This window comes from Mercurialis annua, linkage group LG5 (genome assembly GCF_937616625.2).
Source record: "Mercurialis annua linkage group LG5, ddMerAnnu1.2, whole genome shotgun sequence".
Lineage (NCBI taxonomy): Eukaryota > Viridiplantae > Streptophyta > Magnoliopsida > Malpighiales > Euphorbiaceae > Mercurialis > Mercurialis annua.
This window is the reverse complement of record NC_065574.1, coordinates 12,510,023-12,537,986: the sequence shown is the minus strand read 5'-3', so window position 1 is coordinate 12,537,986 and position 27,964 is coordinate 12,510,023. Positions and strand designations below refer to the sequence as shown.

The 27,964-nt window shown below is 35.5% G+C and overlaps 3 protein-coding genes across 7 annotated transcripts; 2 read left to right on the top strand and 1 right to left on the bottom strand.

Annotated features, from left to right (window-relative positions):
- Positions 1 to 379: 379 nt before the first annotated feature.
- Positions 380 to 14,303, top strand: LOC126680400 (serine/threonine-protein kinase ATR). Of its 3 annotated transcripts, XM_050375529.2 has the most exons (16): positions 382 to 672; positions 773 to 917; positions 1,083 to 1,195; positions 1,341 to 1,675; positions 1,848 to 1,972; positions 3,285 to 3,429; positions 3,576 to 4,154; positions 4,227 to 4,302; positions 4,506 to 4,821; positions 5,600 to 6,850; positions 7,437 to 10,758; positions 10,877 to 11,446; positions 12,200 to 12,823; positions 13,072 to 13,266; positions 13,460 to 13,662; positions 13,847 to 14,303. In XM_050375529.2, the coding sequence occupies exons 1-15, from the start codon at positions 492 to 494 to the stop codon at positions 13,625 to 13,627; spliced, it is 8,145 nt and encodes a 2,714-aa protein (XP_050231486.1). In that variant the 5' UTR covers positions 382 to 491; the 3' UTR covers positions 13,628 to 13,662; positions 13,847 to 14,303. The 3 variants fall into 3 exon arrangements, 2 of the variants coding, with proteins under 2 accessions (XP_050231486.1, XP_050231488.1); XR_008790801.1 differs by lacking the exon at positions 13,847 to 14,303 and having other exon boundaries at positions 380 to 672; positions 13,091 to 13,266; positions 13,460 to 13,582; XM_050375531.1 differs by lacking the exons at positions 382 to 672; positions 773 to 917; positions 1,083 to 1,195 and having other exon boundaries at positions 1,656 to 1,732; positions 1,820 to 1,972.
- A 793-nt stretch (positions 14,304 to 15,096) lies between these two features.
- Positions 15,097 to 19,349, bottom strand: LOC126679814 (pentatricopeptide repeat-containing protein At2g17033). 2 transcript variants are annotated; one of them, XM_050374810.2, is made up of 2 exons: positions 18,907 to 19,349; positions 15,097 to 16,363 (listed from the first exon to the last, which is right to left on the bottom strand). In XM_050374810.2, exons 1-2 carry the CDS (start codon positions 19,222 to 19,224, stop codon positions 15,266 to 15,268), a joined length of 1,416 nt encoding a protein of 471 aa, XP_050230767.1. In that variant the 5' UTR covers positions 19,225 to 19,349; the 3' UTR covers positions 15,097 to 15,265. The 2 variants fall into 2 exon arrangements, with proteins under 2 accessions (XP_050230767.1, XP_050230768.1); XM_050374811.2 differs by having other exon boundaries at positions 15,097 to 16,120; positions 18,907 to 19,348.
- Positions 19,350 to 23,819: 4,470 nt separating this feature from the next.
- On the top strand, positions 23,820 to 27,345 carry LOC126682320 (uncharacterized). Of its 2 annotated transcripts, none has more exons than XM_050377964.2 (5): positions 23,820 to 24,024; positions 24,483 to 24,734; positions 24,884 to 25,027; positions 25,504 to 26,217; positions 26,627 to 27,155. In XM_050377964.2, the coding sequence occupies exons 1-5, from the start codon at positions 23,914 to 23,916 to the stop codon at positions 26,981 to 26,983; spliced, it is 1,578 nt and encodes a 525-aa protein (XP_050233921.1). In that variant the 5' UTR covers positions 23,820 to 23,913; the 3' UTR covers positions 26,984 to 27,155. The 2 variants fall into 2 exon arrangements, with proteins under 2 accessions (XP_050233921.1, XP_050233922.1); XM_050377965.2 differs by having other exon boundaries at positions 23,822 to 24,024; positions 27,013 to 27,345.
- The last annotated feature ends 619 nt before the right edge of the window (positions 27,346 to 27,964 follow it).

Here is a 27,964-nt window from a genome sequence, read left to right as displayed (position 1 = left end):
GCCGGATTTTGGTGGCTACGTCAGCAAAAATAAAAGTTCATGGTTTTATATGACAATTTTTAAAAGTCGTGATTAAAATACAACCTCATGTAAATGTTGTGATTTTTTATGAAATTAATCCTAAAATATATGATTTATTTTTTTATAAATTAATAAAAAAGTTAATAGATAATTATCCTAATAAATAATTATAATTTTTTTTGTAATTTTGCATTGGAGATAAAATTAGAACGTTATGATAAATATAGCATTTTATTATTTATTCATGCCAATCATAGCATATAAAATAGCATTAATTGTGGATGCTATAAGAATTTATTTAAAATTCTTCTTAAAAAAGAGTGAATTTATTTATTCATGTTTTGTTCTTGCATACACCCAGAATGAGTTCACTTCTACACACCATAAAATTTCGAATTTAGGAGGGAAATAAAATCAATAAATGAAACCAAACAAACAAACACAAAAACCAAACAACAACGGCGGCGAAAATGGCCGCTAATACTAACAGTAACCTCTCCAGTTTAATACACGAACTCCGAGAACGCATAGCCGCCTCCTCTTCCACGCCGTCAAACGCCACCTTCGACGACGACGACGCTTTAGGAAACAGATTCCGCGCCGTCCTTCCTAATCTGCTTCACTCCTACGTCGTTCCTTCTTCCTCCTCCGGTTTTTCGTCTTTGATCAATCTAATTTGAACTCAATTAACGCCCTAATTTTGCAGTCGTCGTGTTTAGTTTTCGTTTTGATTTTTTTTAAATGATTGCAGCTAGTGAGAGAGAGGTGATTGCTGTTCTGAAGTTAATTTCTCACATTGCGAAGAATTTTCCTGGATTCTTTTATCATGGCAAGGCTACTGCTGTTTTGCCTGTTATCGGTCGGATTTTGCCGTTTTTCGCAGAGCCTGCTTTTCGGTGAGTCTGTGATTGTATTAGTTAGGGTTTACTAGAAATTAGACTGAAGATTATGATGTGTTGAAATTGGAATGATTGTTGATATCTTGTCAAACCATAGGTTGGTGTTTCTGTTTATTTACTCTTAATAAGTATCTATTTTGGAAACTGACTATATTGTTTCAGCTCGCGACACGGGGTGATTTTTGAGACGGTTGGATCTCTTTTGTCATTGCTTCGTATTGGAGCACGAGATGCATATTGTAAATTTTTCATTGATGCTATGTCGGCCGTTGAAGGTAAGGAATCTTTTACCTAATGCGTTTCTTGTAAATAGTTGTAGTGTTTACATCTTCGATGTGGTGTTTTCTCTTTATTAATTCATTGTTTATGGACAGCGCATTAACATGTGCAGAACTTAACTCTTTCTCTTTCTGCATATAGATCTTCTGTATGCAGCATCAATTTCTGCTGAAACTGCTGATGATTCAGGCTGTCCTAGCTTAAATTTGAAGTGTTTCTGTACGTCCTTTGCTGAAGTTCTCGGGGATCCTACTTGTCTTGCTGATCTTCCTACCAGCAGTAAACCCCTTGATGGTGCTGGTATCTTGATCAACATTACGGGAAAAGATAGGTGGCAACCATTAGCGACGTGGATGATTAAGCTTATCAGCAAATGCTTAACTGAAGGCACTTTATATGTTGAGGGGCTCGTCAATATATCAAATGTTTCATCCGCTTGTTCTATTTTGTGCTATGGAGATGCTGACTTGCATATGGTGCGTAGAAAGATTTTTACAACTTCGTGGCTTTAGCCTATTTTATTTATACTTTTGGTATGTGAGAGTTTTTTAATGTAATAGTTGGATAAATTGTCTCAATTGGTTGATTCATTTCAATTACAATAAGATTTTTTTTGACAGTTCTCTGACACTTGAAATTTTATGGAAGGCTTGTTTTGATTTTGCGCGCGTGATTGGATCTGTTATAGATGATGATTTCATTCCTCATGAGAATCTGATCCAGTCAATTGCTGTAATATTAAGTGAGGACAAAGAGGGACTTCCTGTATATAGGTATGCGTTTGAATTTACAATAGGAGAATGTCAGAAATTTGGAATAGAATTTTTTTTGTAACTGATGCATTTTTTATATGGATGTCTTGAGAATAAATGTTCTGATAAAATAGTCTTAATATGTTGTGGTTCTTGATTGCGTTCATGTTTGGCGATATGCCGCTTGGGAAGATTGTTTTAGACAAACTGCTGTTGAACTTTTTTACGTATATGCTCCAAAGGCGCAGAGTTAAGAAACAACCACAATCTTACAAGATCTGACTTTCTAATTATAAAGTGTTATTATGTTGATAGTTTTCGAAGATTTCTGGTGTAAGTGTAACAACTGTAACTGCGTCATGCTGCATGCTTAGCTGGGAGCTCTAGTATATTTTCCTTTTATTGGTTTTTGATTTATCAGCAATATTCAGATGTACAATCTTGCAGGAATCTTTAAGAAGTCCTGAAAAGTTTTAAGTGAAAACTTTAGGTCTTTATTTTTTTTAAGTTGGTGTAGAATTCCCAATTGTATGTTGCATTTATAATAACTCCAGTCCTATTGTTTTGATTACTAATTACACAAGGGAAAGAAAAAGAAAATAAAAGAAATTTAAGGAAAGAAGTGGGAAGACCAGAAAAGAAAATAAAGAAAAGAAATTGTATTTGCTTTCTTGTCTTTGGATTGTTTGTGAAAAATGGAGAAGTATAATCTCCTTTTTAAAAAATTATGATCAACTTTCAGAAAAAAAAATTAAGATTATGTTTGTGAGCTTCAGAGAAAGGATATATTAGTAATTTTGTCCTTATCATTTGTCTTCATCAAACTGGGGGGAAATTACAATCACATTCCTCTCCAATTTAATGTTTTCCGATTGTGCTGTTCAAAGAATTCTATTTCTTTTCCCTTCTATTCCATCAGAACAAATAAATCATAATTTTTTTTTTCTTCATTGGATTGTTTTTTTCTTTGAGTTAATATCATTGAGAGTATTTGGATTGTAGTTCTTTATTCATTAGCTAGTGTATTGCACATATGTGAACTAGTAAATTTTCCTCTATCAACTAAAACTTCAAAAATAGGCCACCTCCATTATGATTGTGACTATGTGTATTGCCACAATGATTTGCTCATGTGATCTATGGTTATGCTTGCCATTGGCTACTTTTATGATCTTCTTGTGTTTCTAATGTCCCTATTTAGTTCTAAATTTTTTAATATTTGGATTGTTTTTAGCAAAGCAGGATGGAGGAAAATGATCCTTATAGCGGACGAAACTTTTTGAGGACTGTGGATTGAGACTTAAGCTGTCTTAATATTTTGCTTGCATTGCAGAAATTTGGTATATGATTCCTCCATTGGTGGTTGCCTTAGTGTGTTGCATTCGAGTTGTCATGATGATGTTGTAAAATTGACGGCAACTAATTTAATGAAAGTTTTCCCTCTGTCAATGTGGAGAACCAAAAGCCAAGAACTTAAGGTTAGATCCTGAAATCGTTTTAATTAATGCAAGTTACAAGTTCTTCTGAGCATTCAATTTCTCCTTTTCCTAACCTCTTGGTTGGACAATGATTTCCATGTGGGAATTAGTTCTTATTGTTCTTGTTCTGTTTTCCTTTTACCCAGGTGGCTTTATGCAGTGTTTACAAACGAATTGCAAGAACTTGCCCCCCTCATATTTGGAGACCTGAGTCTCTGGTACATATACTTTGTTTTCCAGAACCTTGTCCTTCCTTGATAGATTGCCTTCATGTTACTCTCACAATCCTCGGCCATGAGAGGGTTGGAGGGGGAGCCTTAAATAATGACAGTTTGGGCTTACCTAAATCACATGATGGACCAATTGAGAATTCCAAGATTGGAGATAAGAGACGTGCTCAGAACTTAAACACTGTCCAGATCAAGCGTCTGAAGTTTGACAAAAATATTATGGCTTATGATGCTGATGTACCAGAGGAGACTAAGCTTACTCATATATTAAATTCTGAGAGGGAAGGAGAAGAATATGCAGACAATATGCATGCATTTCTTATTTCTTTACTTGACATTATGCACGCTCCTCCTAGACCTGATTCTTTAAGACCAAATGTTGCACTAGCAGCTCTTAGTATGCTTTGTATTTCCTTTTCTAGATACCCGATGACCAATATGTCATTCTGCATCTTCCAGCAAATGCTTTCATGGATACCGTGGATATGCGAGCAGGTATTTGTTATCTGTAAATTTGTCCGCTAGCTATCACTTTTCCAATGATTGATTGAGATGTATATCGTGTAGGCAAGACAAGGAATTTCAGTGATATTTGACGTTCCCACCTACTTGGAAGGAATTCACAGTATTTTGGTTATGCAAAGTAAGACTATAAACATACTCTTTGCCTTCAATAAATAATTGGAGTTTCACGTAACAACTTAAATTTTTTGGGTTGATTGGTTATTTGATTTTACTCTTTTTGATGTTTTTACACTTGTTCTTTATGAATTTATGGCCCAGCCTCTGAAACTTTGCATTTGAATGCTGTTATTCCGTTGGACTCATTTAGCTATTTTTACTTAGGCACTCTTCTCATGGAGGACAAGCCTTTCAGACTTAAGGACGATTATGTGGATCTTATACACATGGTACTGAAGCTGCCATGGACCCACTCTCATATGGTCGGCGGACCACATCCTCCATGGAAAGCAAAATGTACCTCTATTAGAGTTTTATCCAAGCTTGGTCCTAGTTTTAAAACTGAAAGTCTATTTGAAGTCTTCGATTTGGGTCTTCATGACGGAGCTGAAGAAGTTAGACTTGAAACTATCATTTCAATGCCAGTGGTTGTCTGGTGGTCAGGTCTTGGTGTACTTGCTCAAATGTTCGAAAGACTGGAGTAAGTGAAAAATAGAAGATTTTCCATTTGTTTTGGCTACATATTAAAGTAATTAGTTGTTAGTAATTGTCACTGTTGTGAGTGTACTTTATCACGTGCATAATTATGAACAGTGATTAGAGATTTAGATGTGAAAAAGGAAATTGTCAATTCAATGAAGAAACCACAGAAAAGATGAGAGTTATTTCTATATTATATCTAGACATTTGTTTTACTTCCAGTTCTCCTTTTCGTGAATTGAAATTTAAATTATGATCCCTTTAGGAGATTATTTGATAAAAGGGTTTGAAGCACATTTTTCTGTTTTATCATCCATTTGCCTAAAAAATCTCTATTATCAAGTAATTATAGTTTTAGTCGTGTTTGTCTCTGTACACACGACAAGTATGTTTGTGTAATTCTTTTTTGGCTCCAAGTTTCTCAAATGTTCTTGTTGTGTTGGCAAACTTATTTCCAACTTTCTGTAGTAACTGATGGTGCATAGTGGAGGTTTTGTTGTTCGATTTTAGAAAAGAATGAGTTTGCGGATTATGCTAATTTTTATCTCATTTGTTTTGGTTTGCATACCGGGACAACTAGAATACATTTTTTGTCAGATACGCTCATTCAAGCTTAAGCCAACTTATATTAGTTCAGTCGGATTCCCATAGGCTTATTATCAACAGAGAACTTAGATGCTCATAATTGTTCAAACTTGATGTTGTACATCTTGCACATGTAGATAAACTAGTTAATATGATAACTTGTGGCATAATTGTCTTTATCTTATCATCTGCAGATTCCTGGCGACAGAGGAACATGACAAAGTTAAACAGATCATTCCCTTTTCTCTTGGTTTCATGTCGTGCTTATATGGATGTTGCAATACTGCTGATGGTCATAGTAGATGCAAGTTTTATTTGGCAATTAATGATGAGAAACACAGTCAGACAGTAGACCATTTACTGCAAGGATTCTGTTGTTCAATATGTGATAAAAGAATCGTGCCCAATCATGGAGTATATTCTAAAAGGATACAACTTCCTGATATCTCAGGTGGAGAAGTGGGTGTCAATTGTAATTTCATGCATCTCCAGTCCCTATTTTTTAAACTTGTTTATGATAATTCCTCGGAAGATGTTCAAGTTGGCTGTGTGAGAACCATCCGGCGTATTCTTCTGCATGCTACTGCTGATACTCTTATTAAAACGAGATCTGAATGGATTATATGTGTTGAATTTTTACTACTTAACACACAGAAGGATGTAAGGGAAGCATTTTGCACTCAGATCAGTTCCTTCCTCGATGATCAAGTGCTGAGTTGTCTATTTCTTGACGGGGTTTCATCAAATAAAACTAAAGAACGTAGATTTTTGGATATACTGGAACAGTCGTTGGTGGCAGCTCAGGATCCACCAACTATTGAGACTCTTCTTGAATCTACAGCAGAAATTATGGTTACAGTTGATATCTCCAGTCAACTTTTCTTGAATTCACTAATCTTGTTGGTTGATCGACTTGATAGTCCACATCTTACTATAAGAATGAATGCGTCTAGGCTAATAAAAAAATCCTGTTTTTTCCATCTTAAAGGAGGATTTGAAGTAAGCCTCTCAAAAGCTGTTCATATCCGAAATGAACTCTTTGACTATTTAACAATGAGTCTTGCAAGTCGACCAGCAATGGTCAGAGAGTTTGCGGAAGCCTTATTTGATGTTGCGATAGATGAACTTGTTGAGAAAATGATTCCAATAGTTCTCCCAAAGCTCGTGGTCTCTCATCAAGATAATGACAAAGCAGTTCCTGCATTACTGGAGTTGGCCAGATATGGGAACGATGATATGGTGCCTCTTATAGTGAACTGGTTGCCGAAAGTGCTCGCTTTTGCTCTCCATCGGGCAAATAGGCAGGAATTACTCTCCACCTTGCAGTTTTACCATGAGCAGACTGGTTCCGACAACCAAGAAATATTTGCAGCTGCACTACCTGCACTTTTAGATGAACTTGTATGCTTTCAAAGTGGTGGTAATATCGTTGAGATAGGTGAAAGGTATAGTTCTCTTGACTTGCTTTTGAAAATTTCAAGTAAACTTTAGAACTCACTATTGTTGGGTATTTCTGGCATTCTGTATTCCTTAACCTGTCCATTATTTGCACAAGGTAACTAGAGTGCAGTTCTTTGAGCAGTTTTGTAATTGCATTTGACAATGTTCATCTGTCAAATCTTTTATGGCTGTCCTAGGTTGCAGGAACTATCATATTATGGTTGTTTTGGATTGGAACTAAAGACATTGCAGGTTTATGGCCCAAAATTAGTCTTTCTTTCCCCCCAAATCAGTCTTTCCTTATTCCTTCAAATATATTGAAGGATAAACTTACTATAGCATTCTGTTTGGTGATCAATCAATGTGATCATCACAAAATGATGGCTTTTTACTTCGTCTCTCCCTCTATCATCCAGTCAAAGCTCAGGATTGAGCTATAAATTTCTTTATCTGCATGACATTTTTTGTCCTCTCTGCCTTTCTCTCTTTAATTAATAGCTATACACTAATAGTGATAAGTGATAACCATTAAAGTTCCCAAAATGTGTTACTGGTCTTCCTTTCAAATATTATCATTTTTTCTCTTTGCAGGTTATCAAGAGTGCCTGAAATGATAAAAGAAATTGCCAGAGTTCTGACAGGGGCAGAAGATCTTCCAGGCTTTTTAAGGAATCATTTTGTTGGCCTCCTTAACAGTATTGATAGAAAAATGCTTAATTCAGATGATTCTTCGGTACAGAAACAAGCTTTGGAACGCATTAAAATGTTGATTGAACTGATGGGCTCTCAGCTCAACACCTATGTCCCAAAACTAATGGTTCTTTTCATGCATGCTATTGATAAAGAATCACTTCAAAGTGAGGGTTTATCTGTATTGCATTTTTTCATTGTGCAATTGGCAAAAAAATCACCTTCTAGCACTAAACATATAATTTCTCAAGTCTTCGCTGCCCTGATTCCCATTTTGGAAAGATGTAAAGAAAATCCTTCCATGCACTTGAATAAAGTTGTGAAAATTTTGGAAGAACTTGTGTTAAAAAACAGAATTATATTGAAGCAGCATATCTGTGAGTTCCCTCCATTACCTAGTATTCCTTCTCTGATTGAAGTAAATGAAGCTATTCAGGTAGCACGTGGGTCAATGATTCTGAAGGATCAACTAAAAAATGTTGTTAATGGTTTGAATCATGAGAACTTGAATGTGAGGTATATGGTAGCATGTGAGTTGAAGAAGTTACTGAACTTGAGAAGGGAAGATATTACAGCTTTGATCACAGGTGAAGTTTCTGCAGACATGGATGTTTTAAGCTCTTTAATCACATCTTTATTAAGAGGATGTGCAGAAGAATCAAGGACTCTGGTGGGGCAGCGGTTGAAGTTGGTCTGTGCAGATTGCCTTGGAGCATTAGGTGCAGTTGACCCGGCCAAGGTGAAGGGGCTTTCATGCCAACGCTTTAAGATTGAATGTTCAGATGATGATCTCATCTTTGAGTTGATCCATAAACATTTGGCTAGGGCTTTTAGAGCTGCGTCTAATACTGTTGTTCAAGACTCAGCTGCATTGGCTATACAAGAGCTGCTAAAAGTTGCAGGCTGTGAAGCATCATTGGATGAGAATATCACTGCTTCTTTGCCACAACCAATGAAGGAGAAGAGTACTGAAAACAGTAGTGGGATGAATACTCGGGGTCAGAGACTGTGGGACCGCTTCTCCAACTATGTCAAGGAGATAATAGCCCCTTGTCTAACCTCTAGATTTCAGCTTCCAAATGTAGCTGACTCAACATTATTTGGTCCAATTTACCATCCTTCAATGTCATTTAGAAGATGGATATTTTTATGGATTAAGAAACTGACTGCTCATGCCACCGGATCTCGTGCAACCATATTTAATGCTTGTCGCGGTATAGTGCGTCATGATATGCAAATAGCAATTTATTTGCTGCCTTATTTAGTTTTAAATGCTGTTTGTCATGGTACCAAAGAGGCTCGCCTTGGTATAGCTGAAGAAATCCTATCTGTTCTTGACGCAGCTTCCTCAGTGAATATTAGTGCTATGTGTCATGCTATTAGTGGTTCTGGTGGCCAAAGTGAAGTTTGCATCCAAGCTGCATTCAATCTCCTAGACAATCTAGGGCAATGGGTGGATGATGTTGAGCAAGAATTAGCTCTTTCTCAATCTTTCCAGTTACCAGCTTCTAAGAAGCAAGCTTCCAGAACTAAAGATCAAACTTCTGTTTCTGTGATAGATCAAGGTCAACTCATTTCACAGTGTAAATATGTTTCAGAGCTTCTGGTTGCAATTCCTAAGTTAACTCTTGCTAGAGCGTCCTATAAGTGTCAGGCTTATGCGAGGTCTTTGATGTACTTTGAATCTCATGTACGCGAAAAGTCTGGCTCCTTTAACCCTGCCGCTGAGAGAAGTGATGTTTTTGAGGATGAAGATGTTTCCTTTCTAATGGAAATATACAGCTGTTTAGATGAACCTGATGGTCTATCTGGCCTGGCTTGTTTACGTGAAACGTTAAGCTTACAGGACCAGCTCTTAATTAACAAAAAGGGAGGAAACTGGGCGGAGGTTATGACTTTCTGTGAGCAGGCTTTGCAGATGGAGCCAACATCAGTTCATAGGCATTCAGACGTTGTTAATTGTCTGCTAAACATTAGTCACCTTCAGACCATGGTCACACATGTGGATGGTTTAATTTCTAGGTTTCCTCAATACAAGAAAACATGGTGTATGCAAGGGGTGCAGGCAGCATGGAGGCTTAGCATGTGGGACTTGATGGATGAGTATCTTGGTGGGGCTGATGAAGAAGGTTTAGTATGTAGCAGCTCTGAGAGTAATGCTTGGTTTGATTTGAATGTTGCAAAGATTCTCCAGGCTATGATGAAAAAGGATCAATTCTCAGTTGCTGAAAGAGTAGCATTGTCCAAACAAGCTCTGATCGCTCCTCTTGCTGCAGCAGGCATGGATTCCTATACACGGGCTTATCCATATATCGTCAAACTTCACTTGCTAAAGGAGTTGGAAGATTTCCATACATTTCTCGGTGATGGATCTTTCTTGGATAAAAAGTTTCATCTGGGTGATTTGGAATTAACTAAATTGATGGATAACTGGGAAAATCGGCTCAGATTTACGCAACCTTCTCTTTGGGCAAGAGAACCACTTTTAGCTTTCCGAAGATTGGTGTTTGGTGCTAATGGTCTTGGTGCTCATGTGGGAAATTGCTGGCTTCAATATGCAAAGCTCTGTCGTATGGCTGGTCATTATGCGACAGCAAATCGAGCAATTCTAGAGGCCCAAGCTTCTGGTGCACCTAATGTTCACATGGAAAAGGCCAAGCTTCTGTGGAGTTCTAGGAGATCAGATGGTGCTATTGCAGAACTGCAACAAGCTCTCCTGCACATGCCGGAGAAGGCTATAGGCTCTGCTTCAAGGCTGTTAATCACTTCTCTTTCAGTGGTTCCACTGAATCCCCAACCTTCGCTTTGTGATGCTCAAGCTTTAAATGAAAATCAAGATATTGCAAAGACTCTTCTGCTATACACTAGATGGATTCATTACACTGGACAGAAGCAGAAGGAAGATGTCATAACACTTTATTCCAGGGTGAGAGAATTGCAGCCAAAATGGGATAAAGGATTTTTCTATTTAGCTAAGTATTGTGATGAGGTGCTTGTTGATGCCAGGAAACGTCAGGCAGACAATTCTGAATCTACTACTGAAAAGCATTGGTGGTTTTATGTACCTGATGTATTATTATTCTATGCCAAAGGGCTTCATAAAGGCCACAGAAATCTCTTTCAAGCACTTCCAAGGCTGCTAACCTTATGGTTCGATTTTGGGAGCGTTTATCTTAGATGTGGCTCATCATCCAATGAAGAAGTGAAAAAGGTTCATGGGAAGGTATACTATCATTTGGGATGCAATTATATTTAATTCCATTTAGAGTTTAACTTCTTTTGAAATCCTTCCTATTTTATTTCAGATCTGCAAATGATCTTTTCCATTTATTATATTGCAGGTAATGAGTATCATGCGAGGCTGTTTAAAGGATTTACCAGCATATCAGTGGTTAACAGTATTGCCTCAATTGGTTTCTAGAGTGTGTCACCAGAATGAAGATATTGTTAAATTGGTCAGATGCATCATCACATCTGTCCTCCGGCAATACCCACAGCAAGCATTGTGGATTATGGCAGCTGTCTCAAAATCCACAGTTCCTTCAAGAAAAGACCAAGCTACACAAATTATAAATGACGCTAAGAAAGGGTTTGCCCAAGGATATGATGGGAGCAATTTGTTTGTTCAGTTTGCTAGCCTAATTGACTATCTGATAAAGTTGTGCTTTCACCCGGGCCAGCCAAAAGCACGAGCAATTAATATTGCAACTGAATTTAGTTCTTTAAAGAGGATGATGCCACTGGGAATTATTATGCCCACCCAGCAATCACTCACTGTTAGTTTACCGGCCTATAATGTCAGCCCTACGGACTCATGTACCTCTGATGTATTCTTTGCATCAGATCTTCCAACAATTTCAGGAATCGCTGATGAGGCCGAGATTCTTTCATCTCTTCAACGACCTAAGAAAGTAAGTGATTTTATGATTTTGGTTTAGGAATAGGAGCTACCTTTCTATTTATTTGGGCATGTTCCTCAATTTATTTCCTCTTAGCTGCACAAACGATTGACAAATTGGTCAATATCATACCTCATCAACTTGTTTCTATAGCATGTATCGATTAACCAATCCACTTAATAGCTCAAGCTGTTGAGTGATGATCTAACAATAGTTTATCTTAAACGAACACACATACTCACCTCACCTTGTGCTCAAATATTTCAATTAACCAAATGGTGATTGTCAATGATTGAATTCTCCATTTTCGATCATAGATGCTATAATATGATGTCAAATAACCAATTCACCCAAAAGCTCAAGCTTTTAGGTGAGGTCTAACAATAGTATTATCTTAACAGCATGCACAAGCTTCTTGTAAATAGCCATGGTACAGTAAAATGTTACCTCACATTCAGATACAAACTTTTCTCTGAAAAAATTTCACACAATTGTTTAGCTATATTTTTTCCCGTCTTTCTAAGGAGCACTTATCCATATCTTTTGAATGTGATCGATGTGAAACAAGTTTCTTTAACTTTCACTCTATTTCTTTCTTAATTCAGTTTTGTTGGTTCCACAGTTTCAGTTAAGCTTCATAAATTAAGTAGGTTTAGATGCTATAGATCTTTTTGAACATAATATTAGTTTATCATAGTGATTTTATATAATCAGTTTTGTATTGCCTTTTTATTTTACAACTGGTTATTTGATTTGTATATTCAGGTTGTTCTGTTGGGCAGTGATGGTATTGAACGTCCATTTCTCTGCAAACCCAAGGATGACCTGAGGAAAGATGCTCGAATGATGGAGTTTAATGCAATGATAAACAGGTTATTGTCCAAATATCCTGAAAGCCGACGAAGGAAACTCTATATCCGTACCTTTGCAGTGATTCCTTTAACTGAGGACTGTGGTATGATTGAATGGGTGCCTCACACTCGTGGAATCCGGCATATACTTCAAGACCTATACATAACATGCGGAAAGTTTGACAGGCAGAAGACTAATCCCCAAATCAAACGAATTTATGATCAGTGCCATGGTAAAACGCCAGAAGATGAGATGCTTAAGAACAAGATACTTCCAATGTTTCCTCCAGTTTTTCACAAATGGTTCTTGACCACATTTTCTGAGCCAGCAGCTTGGTTTAGGGCCCGCATTGCATATGCACATACTTGTGCCGTTTGGTCAATGGTTGGACATATTGTGGGGCTAGGTGACCGACATGGTGAAAACATTCTCTTTGACTCTACTACAGGTGATTGTGTTCATGTTGATTTTAGTTGCCTATTTGACAAAGGATTGCAGTTGGAGAAGCCTGAACTGGTGCCTTTTAGGCTAACTCAGGTAACCTTTTTTCTTTTATTTTTTTTAAGTACCCACTTATTTCATTTATACTTGGATATTTCTTGGAAGATTAATTTGCAATTTACTTCCTGCATTGTGTTCCAGGCTACAAGTTTATATATTCTGTATCCAGTAGCATTTCAATTGTGTTTGTTAATAATTATATAGTACTACATCATTTCCAGTGGCATGTAGTTTTTGAAACCTGATTTCTTAGTTTTGTGATGACTGTTGGACGCATTATCCAGAACATTATTGATGGATTAGGTATCACTGGATATGAAGGCATATTCTTACGGGTGTGTGAGATCACACTTTCTGTACTGAGGACACACAGGGAAACCTTGATGAGCGTTCTTGAAACTTTCATTCACGACCCTTTGGTGGAGTGGACAAAAACTCATAAATCCAGCGGAGTAGAAGTTCAGAATCCGCATGCACAGGTTACCAATATCTTCATCATTTTACGTACTTGTTTGTGTATCATATTTATCTTCCTTTATTTGTGGGATTATATTCTTTGGATTATTAAGTTGACTTGTCCGAGTGAATCAATGAGCTAAAATTGTTAGTTTGATGGTATGGTTTCAATAGAGTGGTTTGAGTTTATAGTTTCTAACAATTGTCTAATCGCAGCGAGCCATTAATAATATTGAAGCAAGGCTGCGAGGAGTGGTTGTCGGTGTTGGAGCTGCACCCTCTTTACCTCTTGCTGTGGAAGGCCAAGCACGCCGATTAATTGCTGAAGCAGTGTCACCCAAAAATCTTGGAAGGATGTATATATGGTGGATGCCATGGTTTTAGTTCTTAGAATCTGAGTTTTTGCTGGAAGCTCTTTGGTAAGTCAATGTGCTTCATTTTCTTTGATTTGCTTAATTGAGACATTTAATTATCTTGTATTTTCTTTTTCTTTGGATATAGCCTACCTGATTAGTCATAAGTCAGAATATGTCATATGAGTATACTTTCATGTGGCCAGGGTTCTTATTATCCGAAACTGATTGAGCTGTATATACTCCCCAGGTCCGCCATAGGCCTTCTTCTTGTTGAAGAAGAAAGTTACCGCAACTGCCAGTCTTCCATGACATTGACATGAACATGTCATATTGAAGACTGAGAATATCTGTTTTGATAGCAAGCACGGAATTTTTGAGGGTAGAGAAATCATTAAGAAATTTTGAAGGTGACAGACAGACAGCTCTGGGAGTTTCAACTCCTTCGTTGCACGGAATTTTGTTGCTGGACCATCAAATGATCTGCTCGTGCGGTTGGAAGTATGTATTTCTAACTGTCGAATCATAAAAAGTTTTGGGCTTACATAAGAGCTATCTTCAATTGTATATCTTTCATGCATGTCGTACATGTAATAGTTCCCGGTGTATAGCAATGATCAGCACTTTTAACTATCTCATCTTGTATATATTTTCTCTGCATCATTATATTGGCAATAGCAATGATAGCACGTAGTTAACTAGTTGAAGTTGAATGTATAATGTATTTCCATCATTTTTAGGCAATGTACCATCGTACATAGATGAATTTGTGGGATAATTTTCCACAATTGCTTTCAATAGGGTTTAGAAAAAAGAATTTAATTTCAAGTTTGATTAAACAAGAGAAATAGTTTGTCCGCTTGAGGGTTCAAATCATGAGCGAAAAAATTACATCTGTGATTGTTGTACTTTTTCAAATCCTTTATTTTGGCGTCAGAATTTTTATTTTATTTGTATATTAGTGTTTCAACTTTTTAAAATATACCAGTGTGTTTTTAGCTATTTTCTGGTGAGCCGTTTGGTGATGAAAGACAAAGATGTCTTGTTTTTACTTCAATTTGTGCATCATAATATTAAAAATTGATGATTGTATGTACAATGATACACTTGTATATCTAAAATTAAAATGACAAACTATATCAACAAATTTAAAATCATTTTGAGTCTTAGCAGTTCTATGATTGAAAAATAGGTAAAAGTACTCATTTGATACACTTTTTAAAATTTTAAAAAATACACATTATGAAAATTCAGGTTAATTTTTATTCCAAGGTTGAATATTTTAAATTTTTGTGATCAAAATAAGGTGATGTGGCAATGTTGGCAACCTATTTTTATAATATAGTGCTACATAAGATGCCACACAAGAGGATAGATATGACGAACATAGTTTAAGAATAGATTTCTTACTAGATATGATGAAGTACAATTTCATTAAACAAGAACAAAATTTTAGCAGTATATTGAAATGAATTAAGGTTTTCCTAGTAAATTTAAATATAAATTAAAATTGTGGTATCATTCAGGTTTTTAACCCTCTATATTGAGTCGGAGCTTTATGACTCCATGACTGAAATCTCTAATGAGATTAAGAATTTCACCAAACTTACATGAGCGGTTTACACCTTCATTTCATCGCTTCATACAATTTGCAGTGACATTTTAATCTTCAAGAAACAGTAAAATAACTTGAGTCATTATTAGCACACAGCCATTCTTTAACAATTTTGCCTTTAGCAATAAAACAACCTGTGTTCTTCCTATCAATTCGCATCGGACTTTTTGTCCGAACCATAATCTCTTTCACCATACTCTTCACCGGAGATTCCCCTCTTATAATGCTATGCTTTCCCGAACCACAAACTAATCGAATTTCCGATGGAATCACATATTTTCCACTGCCGAATCTTTTTCTCGTCTCCTCAATCCAGATCAACATCACCACATAAGCTGAACACAAGTGCAATCCATGCAAATCCACCTTACTCTCTGATTCATCCCACTTTACTACCTCATCCAAAATTGAAGATTCCACAATTTCTTTAACCAACAGACCCTCGTTTTCGCTCAAAATCTCCGTCAACTCGTGGATCGAAATGGGATATTTGTCATTAGAATTCTGCACAGTCGACATGATTGTAGGACACGAATTCAAGACGGAATTGCAAGTCCTTATTGAGAATGGAATGCCTAAATTCTTCATCTTTCGAAGCCATAAAACCATTTCAAGAAGCGCATTATGTGCTCCATATGACGCAAGAATCATATTCGAACAAACTGTATCAACTTTAATCCCTTCCTTTTCCATTTGATCAATACATTTCTTCATTTCTTGGAAGAACCCTAATCTTCCATACGCATAAACAACACATCTCAACTCGAACAATGACGGCTTCACTCCTTCCCCTCTCATTTCTTCAATCAAAATTTCTGCTTCTCTCGGTCTACTCATTTCGCATAACCCGTTAATCATCGACTTGCACCCTTGTTTTTTCACATAAACAGAGGTCGATTTGCTAACCAACTGCATCAAATCAGCAAAAGAATCATCGAAACCGCGAATTGAGTTATGTTTCGACTGAGACTCAACCAAATTGCAGTAAAAGAGAGCGAGATCTCTCTCTTTAGCACCTAATTTAGAAACTGTATCAGAAATTAGAGTTGCTGATTCAGAATGTTGGCCTTGTTTATCAAGCAAGGCAGCAAGTTCAGCCACTAGCTTCGGATTCCAATCAAACCAACTAGTCTCAGAAATTTTCATATACAGCTGCAATTGCAAAACATGGTCATTCTGTTAGAGTTCCCTTTTAACCAATGAGTCTTAGCTTAGTTCCAAATTCAACCTATCTTATGATGCAAGGAAATATTGAGCTGCTTTTCTGTTTCAAAACATTCCCTTAAAATTCTCAAAAATTCATATGAAATATTTTTAGGACTATTTCCGTAAATAATAAATATTCGATATCATATCCGTGTTTTCAGAAAGAAAGAAATATCTAACGAGTTATAAATAAATTAAAACATAATTTACTATTCATACACTTCATAATTCACATTATCCACAACGCAAAAACGTTTTTATTTTATGTATTATCATATATATAAAAAATATGATTAATGTCATAAAAATTCACCAACTTTACACGTTTTCTCATTTTAATCACGTAGTTTAAATTTTCTCATTTTTATGCACGGAGTACCACTTTTTCTCAAATTCATGCACGGTGCTGAGGTGTCACGACTCCATTGGTGTAATTCGCTGAGGTGGAGGTCATTTTACACCAATGAATGAGTGTCACCTCAGCACCATGCATGAATTTGGGAAAAAGTGTTAGTTCGTGCATGCATGCCCGGCCTTAAGCATAGGCCACTAAGGCCTATGCCTAGGGCCACAAATTTTAGAGGGCCCCATAATTATATAGGGTCTATAGAAAAAATAAATGTTATATTAAAATGTTATTAATTTTTTTTTATGATAGATGAAATTTTCATTTTTAAAATTTAATTAGGTTTTTTAGTAATTAGAAAATAAATTTTAAAGGGCCTCTTTTATAGTAGTAAATATTGTAATTTAATTAGGCTCTTTTAATAATAACTATATAGCAATACAAATAAGAGTAAATAAGATTATATATATTCTTTTTATATAAAAAATGTATTTTTTAAAAGAAGTGTTATAAAAATTTACTAAAAATCTATCGATAGTTACCGAAAATCTACTAAATATTTATCAATAATCTACCGAGAGAGTACCTTTATAAAGTAAAAAAGAATATATTTTTATGAGAAAAATAAAACGAGTTTATTTTACGAACAATTTTACAAAAATAGATTTTATTTATAAAAAAATACTAAGATTTCGCCCAGGGCCTCGGTTCATCTAAGGCCGACCCTGCGTGCATGAAAATGAGAAAATTTAAACTGGGTGATTAAAATGAGAAAATATGTAAAATTCGTGATTTTTTTTTGACATTAACCCGAAAAATAATGTATTCGAATAGAAAAATATTTTGTATAAATAAAAAATCATATATATTTCTTGCATTGCAATCTAATTGAGAAGATTCTCTTTACACATTATTTTAAAAAAAGATAATTAATTTTATATCCTTATGTTATATTATATGCATCACATTTATATAAAACAATTGAACAAAGGATCACTTTACCCCCTCATCTTGGCACAAAGTATCAAAAACGTCCAAATTGAGAAAACCGGATCACTTTTACCCTGAACTTGTTAAAACCGGTACAAAAACACCCCTTATGCTGACGTGGCACTTAATTGAAGAGTGGGTTTCTAATTAAACCTAATTTACTCTAATTAATCACACTCAAACACTAATTAATAACAATTAAACTCTAATAAATCTAGGGGCCTTTTTGAACTTTTATCCAAAAAAAATTTAATTTTTTTTTCTTTTTCCGGCGAGGAGGACTTCCTCCTCGCCGGAAGTCTGTTCTTGAGAGAACAGACCCGCGGTCTGTTCTCTCAGAAACAGACGGCGCCGCCAACTGTTCTTGAGAGAACAGACCGCGCCGCCGTCTGTTCCTGAGAGAACAGACCGCGCCGCCGTCTGTTCCTGAGAGAACAGACCGCGGGTCTGTTCTCTCAAGAAGAACAGACCGGCGAGGTCTGTTCTTGAGAGAACAGACCCGCCGGTCTGTTCTCTTAAGAACAGATGGCAGTCTGTTCTTGAAGAACAGACTGCCGTCTGTTCTTGAAGAACAGACTCAGGTCTGTTCTTCAAGAACAGACCTGGGTCTGTTCTTCAAGACCCATGGGTCAATTTTTTGACCCATGGGTCTGATTTAATGTGTAAAAAATTTTAATTTTTTTTATTAAAAAATATAAATTTTAGGGATTAATTTGGTATATAAGTAAAAGTTGGAGGATTAATTTGTAAGGATGAAATTGTTATTTTTTTAAATTATTAGGTATTAATTTAAAATGTTTAAAAAAAATTAGGACTATTTTAAACTTTTTTCAATCAAAAACCACCTTAGAAAACCAAAACCCCTATTAAAACCGGAGAGTGAGGTACACTCTCTAGGGTGAGAGTGGGGAGGGGTTTTTTTTTACTAAATTTGACAAGTTCAGGGTAAAAGTGATCCCGTTTTGCTAATTTGGACGTTTTTGATACTTTGTGACAAGTTCAGGGGGTAAAGTGATCCTTTGTTCTAAAACAATTTATACATTAATTAAAGAGGATAAAAAAGAGAATAATAATAAAAAATAGTGTATCAAGGAAAATTGTCAATTTCAATAGGACACTAAAAATATAATCTTACTGAGATAAAGAAAGTTACCGGGAAGGCGAGAGAAGAGAGGTGAGCGTGAGCGGAATGAGGATTTAGAAGATGAGAGAGAGCATCCAGTGCTACATGTTTCGGAGACGCTCCTACAAATTTCTTTATCAAACGACTCGTCGCTACGCTGTCTCCTTCGGCAGCGGCGACGCCAGCTGAAGATAGTAGTCGCTGCCCTTGTTTGCTTAAAGCTGCACATTCGAATACCCATTTCTTTGGTAATTGGTGGTGGTCGCGGTGGTTGTGGCGGCGGTGCTGACTGGTCCATGGGAGTTTGAAGGCGGATGTTCTTGGCTGATGCCCAACGAGCGAATGCATTTGAATTGTAGGATTTTAGGAGATTAAGCACTGTGTAGTAGACTTTGGATAATAGCAAATCCAAAGAGTAATGGGAAAGTTAACTATATTATATTAGCAAAACAGAACATACCAATTTTTTTTGAAAGGTTACTTTTGATTTTGTTTTCTATTTATACATTATTACTCTTCTTTTTTAAAAATTTATAATTTTACTTCAACATAAAAAGTATTTTTTCTAAGAATTAGTTCTTTTTTTTTCTCTTCATAAGAGCAATATTTTCTCTCTCTAAAAAAGTTATTTTTAGGGTTAGTTTATACTTAAATAAAAAAAAGCGCAAAACGTTGTGCTATATGATGAGAGGAACCAGTTGCCTCACCGGTTCGGCCACCGATTCAGTTTCTAAAACGCTGCCTTTAAATAAAGAGAAAGAGGATAAATGTGCTCCTTTTGTTTAAGCTATAAAGCAAGTAGGTCCTCTTTAGATTTCAAATCTCAATTAAGTCCATAACGTTTCAAAAGCAAACCATATAAAGCGCTGAAATCCCAAATACTACCTTATAGGAGGTGAATGAGGTTATTTTAGAAATTAAAAATTAATTAGTGCTTGGTTTAGAGTTTGAGAGGTAGAAGAAAGAACACAAGGAATTTAGAGTGATTCGAATCACAAGCCGATTCTACTCCACTACTAATGGTTCGAACACAAGTAATTTGGAGTGGTTCGAATCAAAGATTGAGATTTGTAATAAATTTACTAATGGGTGTTTTTAATCTTAACACCTAACTATTACAATAAGTGTTTTTCTAGAGTTTAACACAAACTCACAAAGTGATTTTCTAAGGCTAATCACAAACCTACAAAAAACTAATAATAAATCAAAATTGATTATCAACCACAAAGAAAAGCAATCAATTAATGATGCACAATTTAATAAGAAAAAGAATATGATTGAATGCTTGTAATTGTTGTTGATGTAAGAGTGTATAACCACATAAATATGGTAGATGGAGGGTATTTATAACCCCAACAACTCCTCTAAGTCTTCAAGGGAAAAAGCTGAATTTTTGCAGAAAATAGGTGGTCAAATGCTGAGAGGCTATGTGTCATAGAGTCGTTGGGGGTTCAAAATTATGATTGTTGCAATCTAACGTCTATGTGTGTCACGCCCGTGACACACATTCATCCCGCCCGCGAAACCTTGGCCAAACTGAAGACTAAGTCTCTTGCTTGTGTCACGCCCGCGAAGCCCTAAGTCACGCCTGCGACTCATGTGTCACGCTCGTGACACTCCTTTGCCACGGCCGCGAAATCTATTATGGATCTCAAAAATCCGGAAATTTGAATTCTAGTTAGACACTTCCGAATTGCTCCACGATGTTTTTGATAGGTTCCTATACACTAGTAATCAATATTGGAACCTTTAAATTGATTGTCAAAAGTCAAAATTGAAGAGATCACAACCAATAATCTTTTTGTGTAATAGCGTTTACAAAACGTTAGTTTCTGCCTACGTGGAATGTACATGTCATATTCCACGAGGCCAAAAGGGAACAATTAATGCCCATATGGTTTAGACGGGAGCAAATGGGCCCTTTATGAATTATTGATCTCAATTAATTAATCCCTTGACGTTTTAAAATCAACACATCTAATCTCCTTTATCTAACATTGTTAACGAAATGCTCTGTGTCGTTACTCCATACCTACGTGGAATATTCATATTATTTAATATCTCATTAAAAAAATCACGTAGCTTACTCACTTTTAAAGTTTAAAATCATTTTATTTTTCAAATAAAACTTTAAAATCTTTTTAGCCACTGGTTCTCCACCATATTTATCACGTCTTTTCGCCTCTGTTGGACATCATTTTACAACCATCTCTTTTCTTCGCTTCGAACACAACTAAGAAATTTCCAACAATTAAGTTTGTCTTTGTAATCTCCAACAACAACTAAATATTTGTCTTCACCGCCATCCGGGATCGAAGTCAGTATGCCTTGTCTTTGTATGATCTTCAAACCTATTTGTAGATCGTTTTTGTTTGTTCGTCGAGTCCAACTTCATTAGGTTTAATTAAGGTTTAAATAACATTTTGGTAAAATTTGGATAAGAATTTTTTTTTTTTGGGATTGCTAAATCCACTAGTTTTGGAGAAAACGTTGGAGAATAAAGAAGAAAATTCACTTGTGCTCCTTTATTTTTATGTATTTTATGGGGATTAAAAGTTTAAAAAATCATACCAATTTTCTTTTCAGAATCTCACATAATGAGAGCGAATTATACTTGCCATTTATTATCCACGTAAGAGTGTTATAATCAGGAATTTCCTAAATACAGGGACCCGAACGTGATAAATTTTGGGGTAAGAGACTCTCGAACAAAACCGGTAAAGTAGAGTGGCCTCCGCATAAGTTTTGCAATAATTGTTTGAAAACTTCTACTCATTCCCATTGCTACACTAATTTGTTGGACGAAACAACATATGAAAACAATCATACTCATTCCCAATCTTAAATCAACGACCTCTACATGTATGGAGAATTCATAAGAAGTTAAAAAAACCTATTTCTCAGACGAAGCCATCAACTTTTAGGGCAATATTATAACTAGTTTATTTTATTTAGTACTCTAACTCTAATAGTAATCATTATCTCAATAGTTTTTAATTAATAATTATATTTTATAAAATAAAAATAAGATTAATGATATTATGTTATTAGAGTCTCTGTTATCCCCAAGTATTGGCTTTATAATATTGATGTTTGAATTATATGATGAATGTTTAAACTTGTTACGGGTTTCAGAGTCAACACTCTTATTTTCTAGCGCCAGTCCCGATCCATGATTTTTGGTCGTGACAAATCACCACAAAAGACATATCCACTCAGATTGTCTTATCAAAAGCCTTAATGCAATTGTTTACGGTAATTTTCTCATCCTTTTTTGTTCTTAAAACCTTTTTTGTACATGATAATTATCAGTTCGAGCTGCAATTTATGGTGATCATCACGCCTCCGCTGCTTTTTGACTCTGCCACATCCGATCTGTCCAACACTTTTGATTTGTTGTTATCTGAACTGTTTCCTCCGAGCTGCTGCTTCCTGGGTCGCATCCTCCTATCTCTTTGTTTTAAAGAGAATCCGTGATTTGAAAAAAAAATCACAATTCACGTGTTTGCTACAAATTTTTCCTAAATCATGTATGAAACTGATTTTATGGTTTTCAACAAAGTCCTATTATTTATTCTTTTCGTTTAGTTTAAGAAGGAACAAATGTCTTTTGCTTATAGATTAAAAAAATAATAAAATATTAATATGGTTTCTTACTTTTTTTCTTTCTAAAGATAGATCTATTGATGAATATAACAATACAAGAGTGAAAGTCATATGACAATAATTTTTTATATGATCTTTCAAGATTAAGCAACCAATAAAAGGCAACAAACGTGATACAAGCAAAATTAAAAAGAAGTCTAATCATGGATCCCGCAAACTTAACACAACGATAAACCGTCGGACGGGGAGTTCGACCTTCTTCTTCCGATGAGACGGAAAATCCGCTTGAACCGTTGAAGCGTAGTATTTTTGCCAACCAACTATCTTCATCATCTAGATCTATAAAGTTAAAAGTCACAAACCTCCCAATTTTTAGATCTACAAAAACTTGACTTTGAATAACGATCAAATACTAAAAATTCTTTGTAGATCTAAAAAATCAAAGCAAAAGAGGTGGTAAAGACCTTAAAATTTATTACAACATGATAAAATAAAAAAAAACCCCACTCAAAATTAAAGTTTTTAACAAAAGATTTATTGAAATAAAGATTAGATCTATACTACTTAGTAATATGGGCGGAGAGAAGATGATTTTCCGGCTAGCCGGACAGATCATCTTCCCCCACCCTCAAAAAGATGGAGAAAATGAAAGTTCTTTCTAGAGAGAAGTGAGAGCACAAAAATATTAGAGAGAGAAGTACATGAAACAATGTATATGATTCATATGGTTTCTTACTTTATCGCTACTAATAATGATCTTATAAGTTGTGTATAAAGTAATACTAAATTAATTTTAGAAAGAGAAAAGGGGTAAAATAGAAATTTCTATATAAAATGGCACAAAAATCACTATATTGATGCATGTGACATATAAAAACGAGGTATGTCTCTTTTTAAACGGGACAGAAAGAATATTACATTACATGATGTGGGAGACGCAAACTAGGAAAGAGAGAGATAATAACTCTAAGAGCAAATTATTGTAAAGTCCCCATATATGTTATAATTCACAGTTTAATACCTCTTATTTACAAATTAAACAATTTGGTATCTCAATTTTAATTTTACAAACAATTACAACCTTCTGCTAAATCTGGGTACTAAACTGTTAATAAAATTAAAAGTGAGGTATCAATTTATTTAAAAATGAGGTATCAAATCATTAACATGAATGAAAGTGAGGCACAAATCGTTTGAAAGCGAATATCAAATTAACGGAGTTAACAAAAGCTCCTAATTATTATAGGAATTAAAAGTGAGATATTCGATCGTTTAATTTTCAAATAAAAGGCATCAAATTGCAAATTATGACATATATGCGGTGATTACACTAATTTGCTCTAATTCTAATTTCTTTGTGTTTTTTCTTCTTCTTCATATGATTCTTTTAATTGATAATTTTTATTTTCCAAATTTTTAATTTAGCAAGGGATGAATAAAAGAGCTAGAATAAACCCTGATAAAGCGGTGGTAAATGTCCGGCAACGGGAAGTTGGCGAGCTTTCCACTCGTAATTTCGCCCACCGTCTTGCCGCTTCTCAGGTATCTTTTCTTTTCATGTCGAATTTCTTTATTCGCAATTTGTTTGATCATATAATTAGAGCTGATTTATGGTTTTCTAATTGGTTTCATGTACACAAAATCCAATTCAATTCAGTTTTTTTTTTTTTTTTGCAAAATTGTGACATTTAGAAAAACTTTGAATAATTAGAAACTAGTCCTGGAACTTAAGAATTGACTAAAAAGAATTCAATTTAATTGAATTGAAAGTGAATTGAACTTAAATGAAACCGTTATCTTCTGCGAATTAGGCGATAAGGGTATCCGTATCCGAAATCAAGACAGTGTCTTTTCTAAAGGATTAAACTTTTTATTAAATTCTATGGTGAATGTAATGCTCGGGTAACATTTCGTGGCGTTTTTTTCGGAAACTAGATGTTTTTTGCCTTTTTAGTTTAAATTTTATGGAGGTGTGAAGAAATAGTGGTAATGCATTTCAGGATCTTGTTCTGCGACTTGGTGTTTACAAGAAGCTCGATAAGCACAGAGGTTGTGTCAATGCCTTAAGCTTTAATGCTGATGGGGACATTCTGGTTTCGGGTTCTGATGACAGGCGGGTTATACTCTGGGATTGGGAAACTGGCAGTATCAAACTTTCTTTTCATTCCGGTCATTCTAACAATGTGTTTCAAGCTAAAATTATGCCTTATACTGATGATCGGAGCATTGTTACTTGTGCTGCTGATGGTCAGGTAAATATTGCTATACTTCCGAAGGACGGGATGGGTGATGCACCAATGAGTTCTGTCTCTTTTTGCCTCATCTAGAACTTCACAGATTCTTCACCAAGTTAGAAGTAGATATGATAATTTTATTACTGAAATTGATTATTCTATTCTAGGTTCGACATGCTCAAATTTTGGAACGTGGAGCAGTAGAGACTACACTGCTAGGCAAACACCAGGGACGTGCTCACAAGTTGGCTGTTGAACCTGGGAGCCCTCATATATTTTATACTTGTGGTGAGGATGGGCTGGTTCAACATGTGAGTAATAATTTATCTTGCTAATTTCAATCAGAAGTTTATAGTAGTTTCATTTGTTAGAGCACTTAGATAGCCTTATATGTTCACCTAAATAAGTGCTTAGATTTATGAAATTTGTGAAATGATGTGTGGGTATTACTTAAATATCTCCACAATTATGGGTTTCATGTGCCATGGGTTTCTTGAATCTGGTCGTTAGCATTTAAATAATAGGCCACGCCTTAAGAGAATTACAGTTAACGCTGATGCCTAGTTGATTCCTTAATACCATATTTTTGCAACAATTGGTAATTCCCCAAACCTTATGTCTGTTTCATTCTTAGGGATAGGGATAATGTACTTAATGAACAAAAAAAAGATTGTGGTCCCTAGTATCCTACTTGTAATGTGCTATTTCCATGTCATCTTGTGATTTGATTCCACCTTTTGAATATTTGGTTTTATGATTATCATGACATTTATCAATGCCGTTTCAGTTTGATTTGAGAACTAGCAGAGCAACAGAACTTTTTACTTGCGAAAATAGGAGGAATTACACGCCAGTTGTCCATCTAAATGCAATTACAATTGATCCGAGGAACCCAAATCTCTTCGCAGTTGCAGGGGCAGATGAGTATACCCGACTTTATGATATTCGTATGTATAAGTGGGATGGTTCAACTGAATTTGGTCAACCTGCTGATTACTTTTGTCCTCCACATTTGATTGGTGATGTACAAGTTGGAATTACAGGCTTATCATTCTCAGACCAGAGTGAGCTTCTAGTCTCCTATAATGAAGAATCTATCTATCTTTTCACTCGAGATATGGGATTGGGTCCCAATCCGGATCCATCCTCTCCTGCTTCTATGTGTAGTGATGCAAGTGACTCAGGACTTGTGGATACCAACGGAAAAGCCTCCCCCCAAGTTTACAAAGGACATCGAAATTGTGATACTGTGAAGGGGGTAAGCTTCTTCGGACCAAAATGCGAGTATGTGGTGAGTGGGTCAGACTGTGGTCGGATATTTATTTGGAAGAAAAAGGGCGGAGACCTCATCCGAGTCATGGAAGCAGATAAGCATGTGGTAAACTGTGTCGAACCTCATCCTCATACAACTGTGCTTGCTAGCAGTGGAATCGAGACTGATATAAAGATTTGGACTCCAAAAGCTATGGAGAGAGCTACTTTGCCTATAAACATTGAGCAGGTATACTTCACATTCATTTAAGCTTTTTACTTTCATTTAAGCTTTTTTGTTCTTTATAATTGATGTTACTGGCTTTAAAACATGCTGTAACTTTGATGGTTGGCAAAAGAAAAATGATAAGTTAAATAGTTTGTACGCAACATATTAGGAGTAAAGTCGGAATAGGGAATTTCCCTTTGTCTATCGGCAACCTGCAATGTCTGTTGGACAGATGTTGACATTTCTTATGGTCGAGTTTCCATGTGGTGTAGAACAAAGAAAAGGAAATAACACAATATTAAAGGAAAGGAAACCAATAATGTGAAATTTTAATTTAGTTATCATTCTTAGAAGGACAAACTGATTAAAAAGAACTCATGAAAACACTATTATATCCGGTATTATCGCTGCTGTTACTTGTTTGAAAAAGGTTCCGTTGCGCAATCGCATATCATGGTTTGCCATTAGTAGTGATGGTGATGATGATGATGAGGATGATGATGATGTTTTGTACTATGATGATGACGACAATAATGAGGAGGAGGACGATGATGATGACGACGACGACGATGACGACGACGACGATGATAATGAGGAAGACAACGGCAATGATGACGAGGGTGGTGATGATGAAGATGATGATGATGATGATGATGATGATGATGAGGGTAGTGATGATGGGGTTGGTGGTGTTGATGACGATGAAGATGACGACGATGACGATGGTGATGATGATGACGACGACAGTGAGGATGATTTCACCGAGAATGTTGATAATTTTGTATGATGATTCTGATTTACGCTTTCTGTGTCCAGCTGAAACCGAAGGCTAGGGGGTGGATGTACCGTTTAGCTTCACCAGAAGATCTGATGTTGCGACTATTTTCATCGCAAAGGCGGAGCAGTAGTCCAGAGCAGATTGAAGAGAGCACAGCCCCTGGTAGGGAATTTCTGGAGCTTATGCTCACATTCAATGCTAACAGTGATTCAGACGATGGAGGGGATACGGCAAGTCGTGAGGACTTGTTTGCGTAGTGTAGGATACTTTTGGGTTACTTTAAACAATTGTATATAAAACAGGGTTCAAGTCTGTATTTTCTGGTGCCTTACAAGTTTCTTTTTGTCTATATAGCTGCTTGATTCAAGTTATTTTCCTTTTCTCTGTTATTATCTTATAGTTTACTCATGAGAAACTATTACATAGATTTGATTTAACACGTCATCTATAGACTAAACCAATCTAGCACGTCATCCATAGAATAAACCAATCACATTATAAATATTTCCTCATTATTGTTCACTAATAGGTTATATCTTATGCATGATTATTAGTGGTATTATATTGGTAATTATCAATGGTGCCTTCTATATATATTTTATTTTAAAACAAAGTAAGTTGCTCCTTCTGTGTTCTATCAGAGTTGTTCACTTTTTTATTTTGAATTTTGTCGGTTTCTAGTAAATAATAAATATTAAAATTGTTTTTTATATATCACTTTTATTTAAAACTCACGATTGAATTACTCCATCCGTTTCAAAATAATAGTTCATTTCTTCTTCTTTTTTTAATCCCAAATAGTTGACCATGTTCCTATTAAATAACAATTTATAGTAAATCACAATTTATAGTGTTAATTTTTCCATATTGTCTTTATTTTAAGTTTATTATTTAATGTCATTAGTAAATTAGTCATAACATTTAATAAAGATATAATAAAAAAATAAAAATAAAGTTGTGAAAAGTTAGAGCATTAATTGTGTTTTTTAA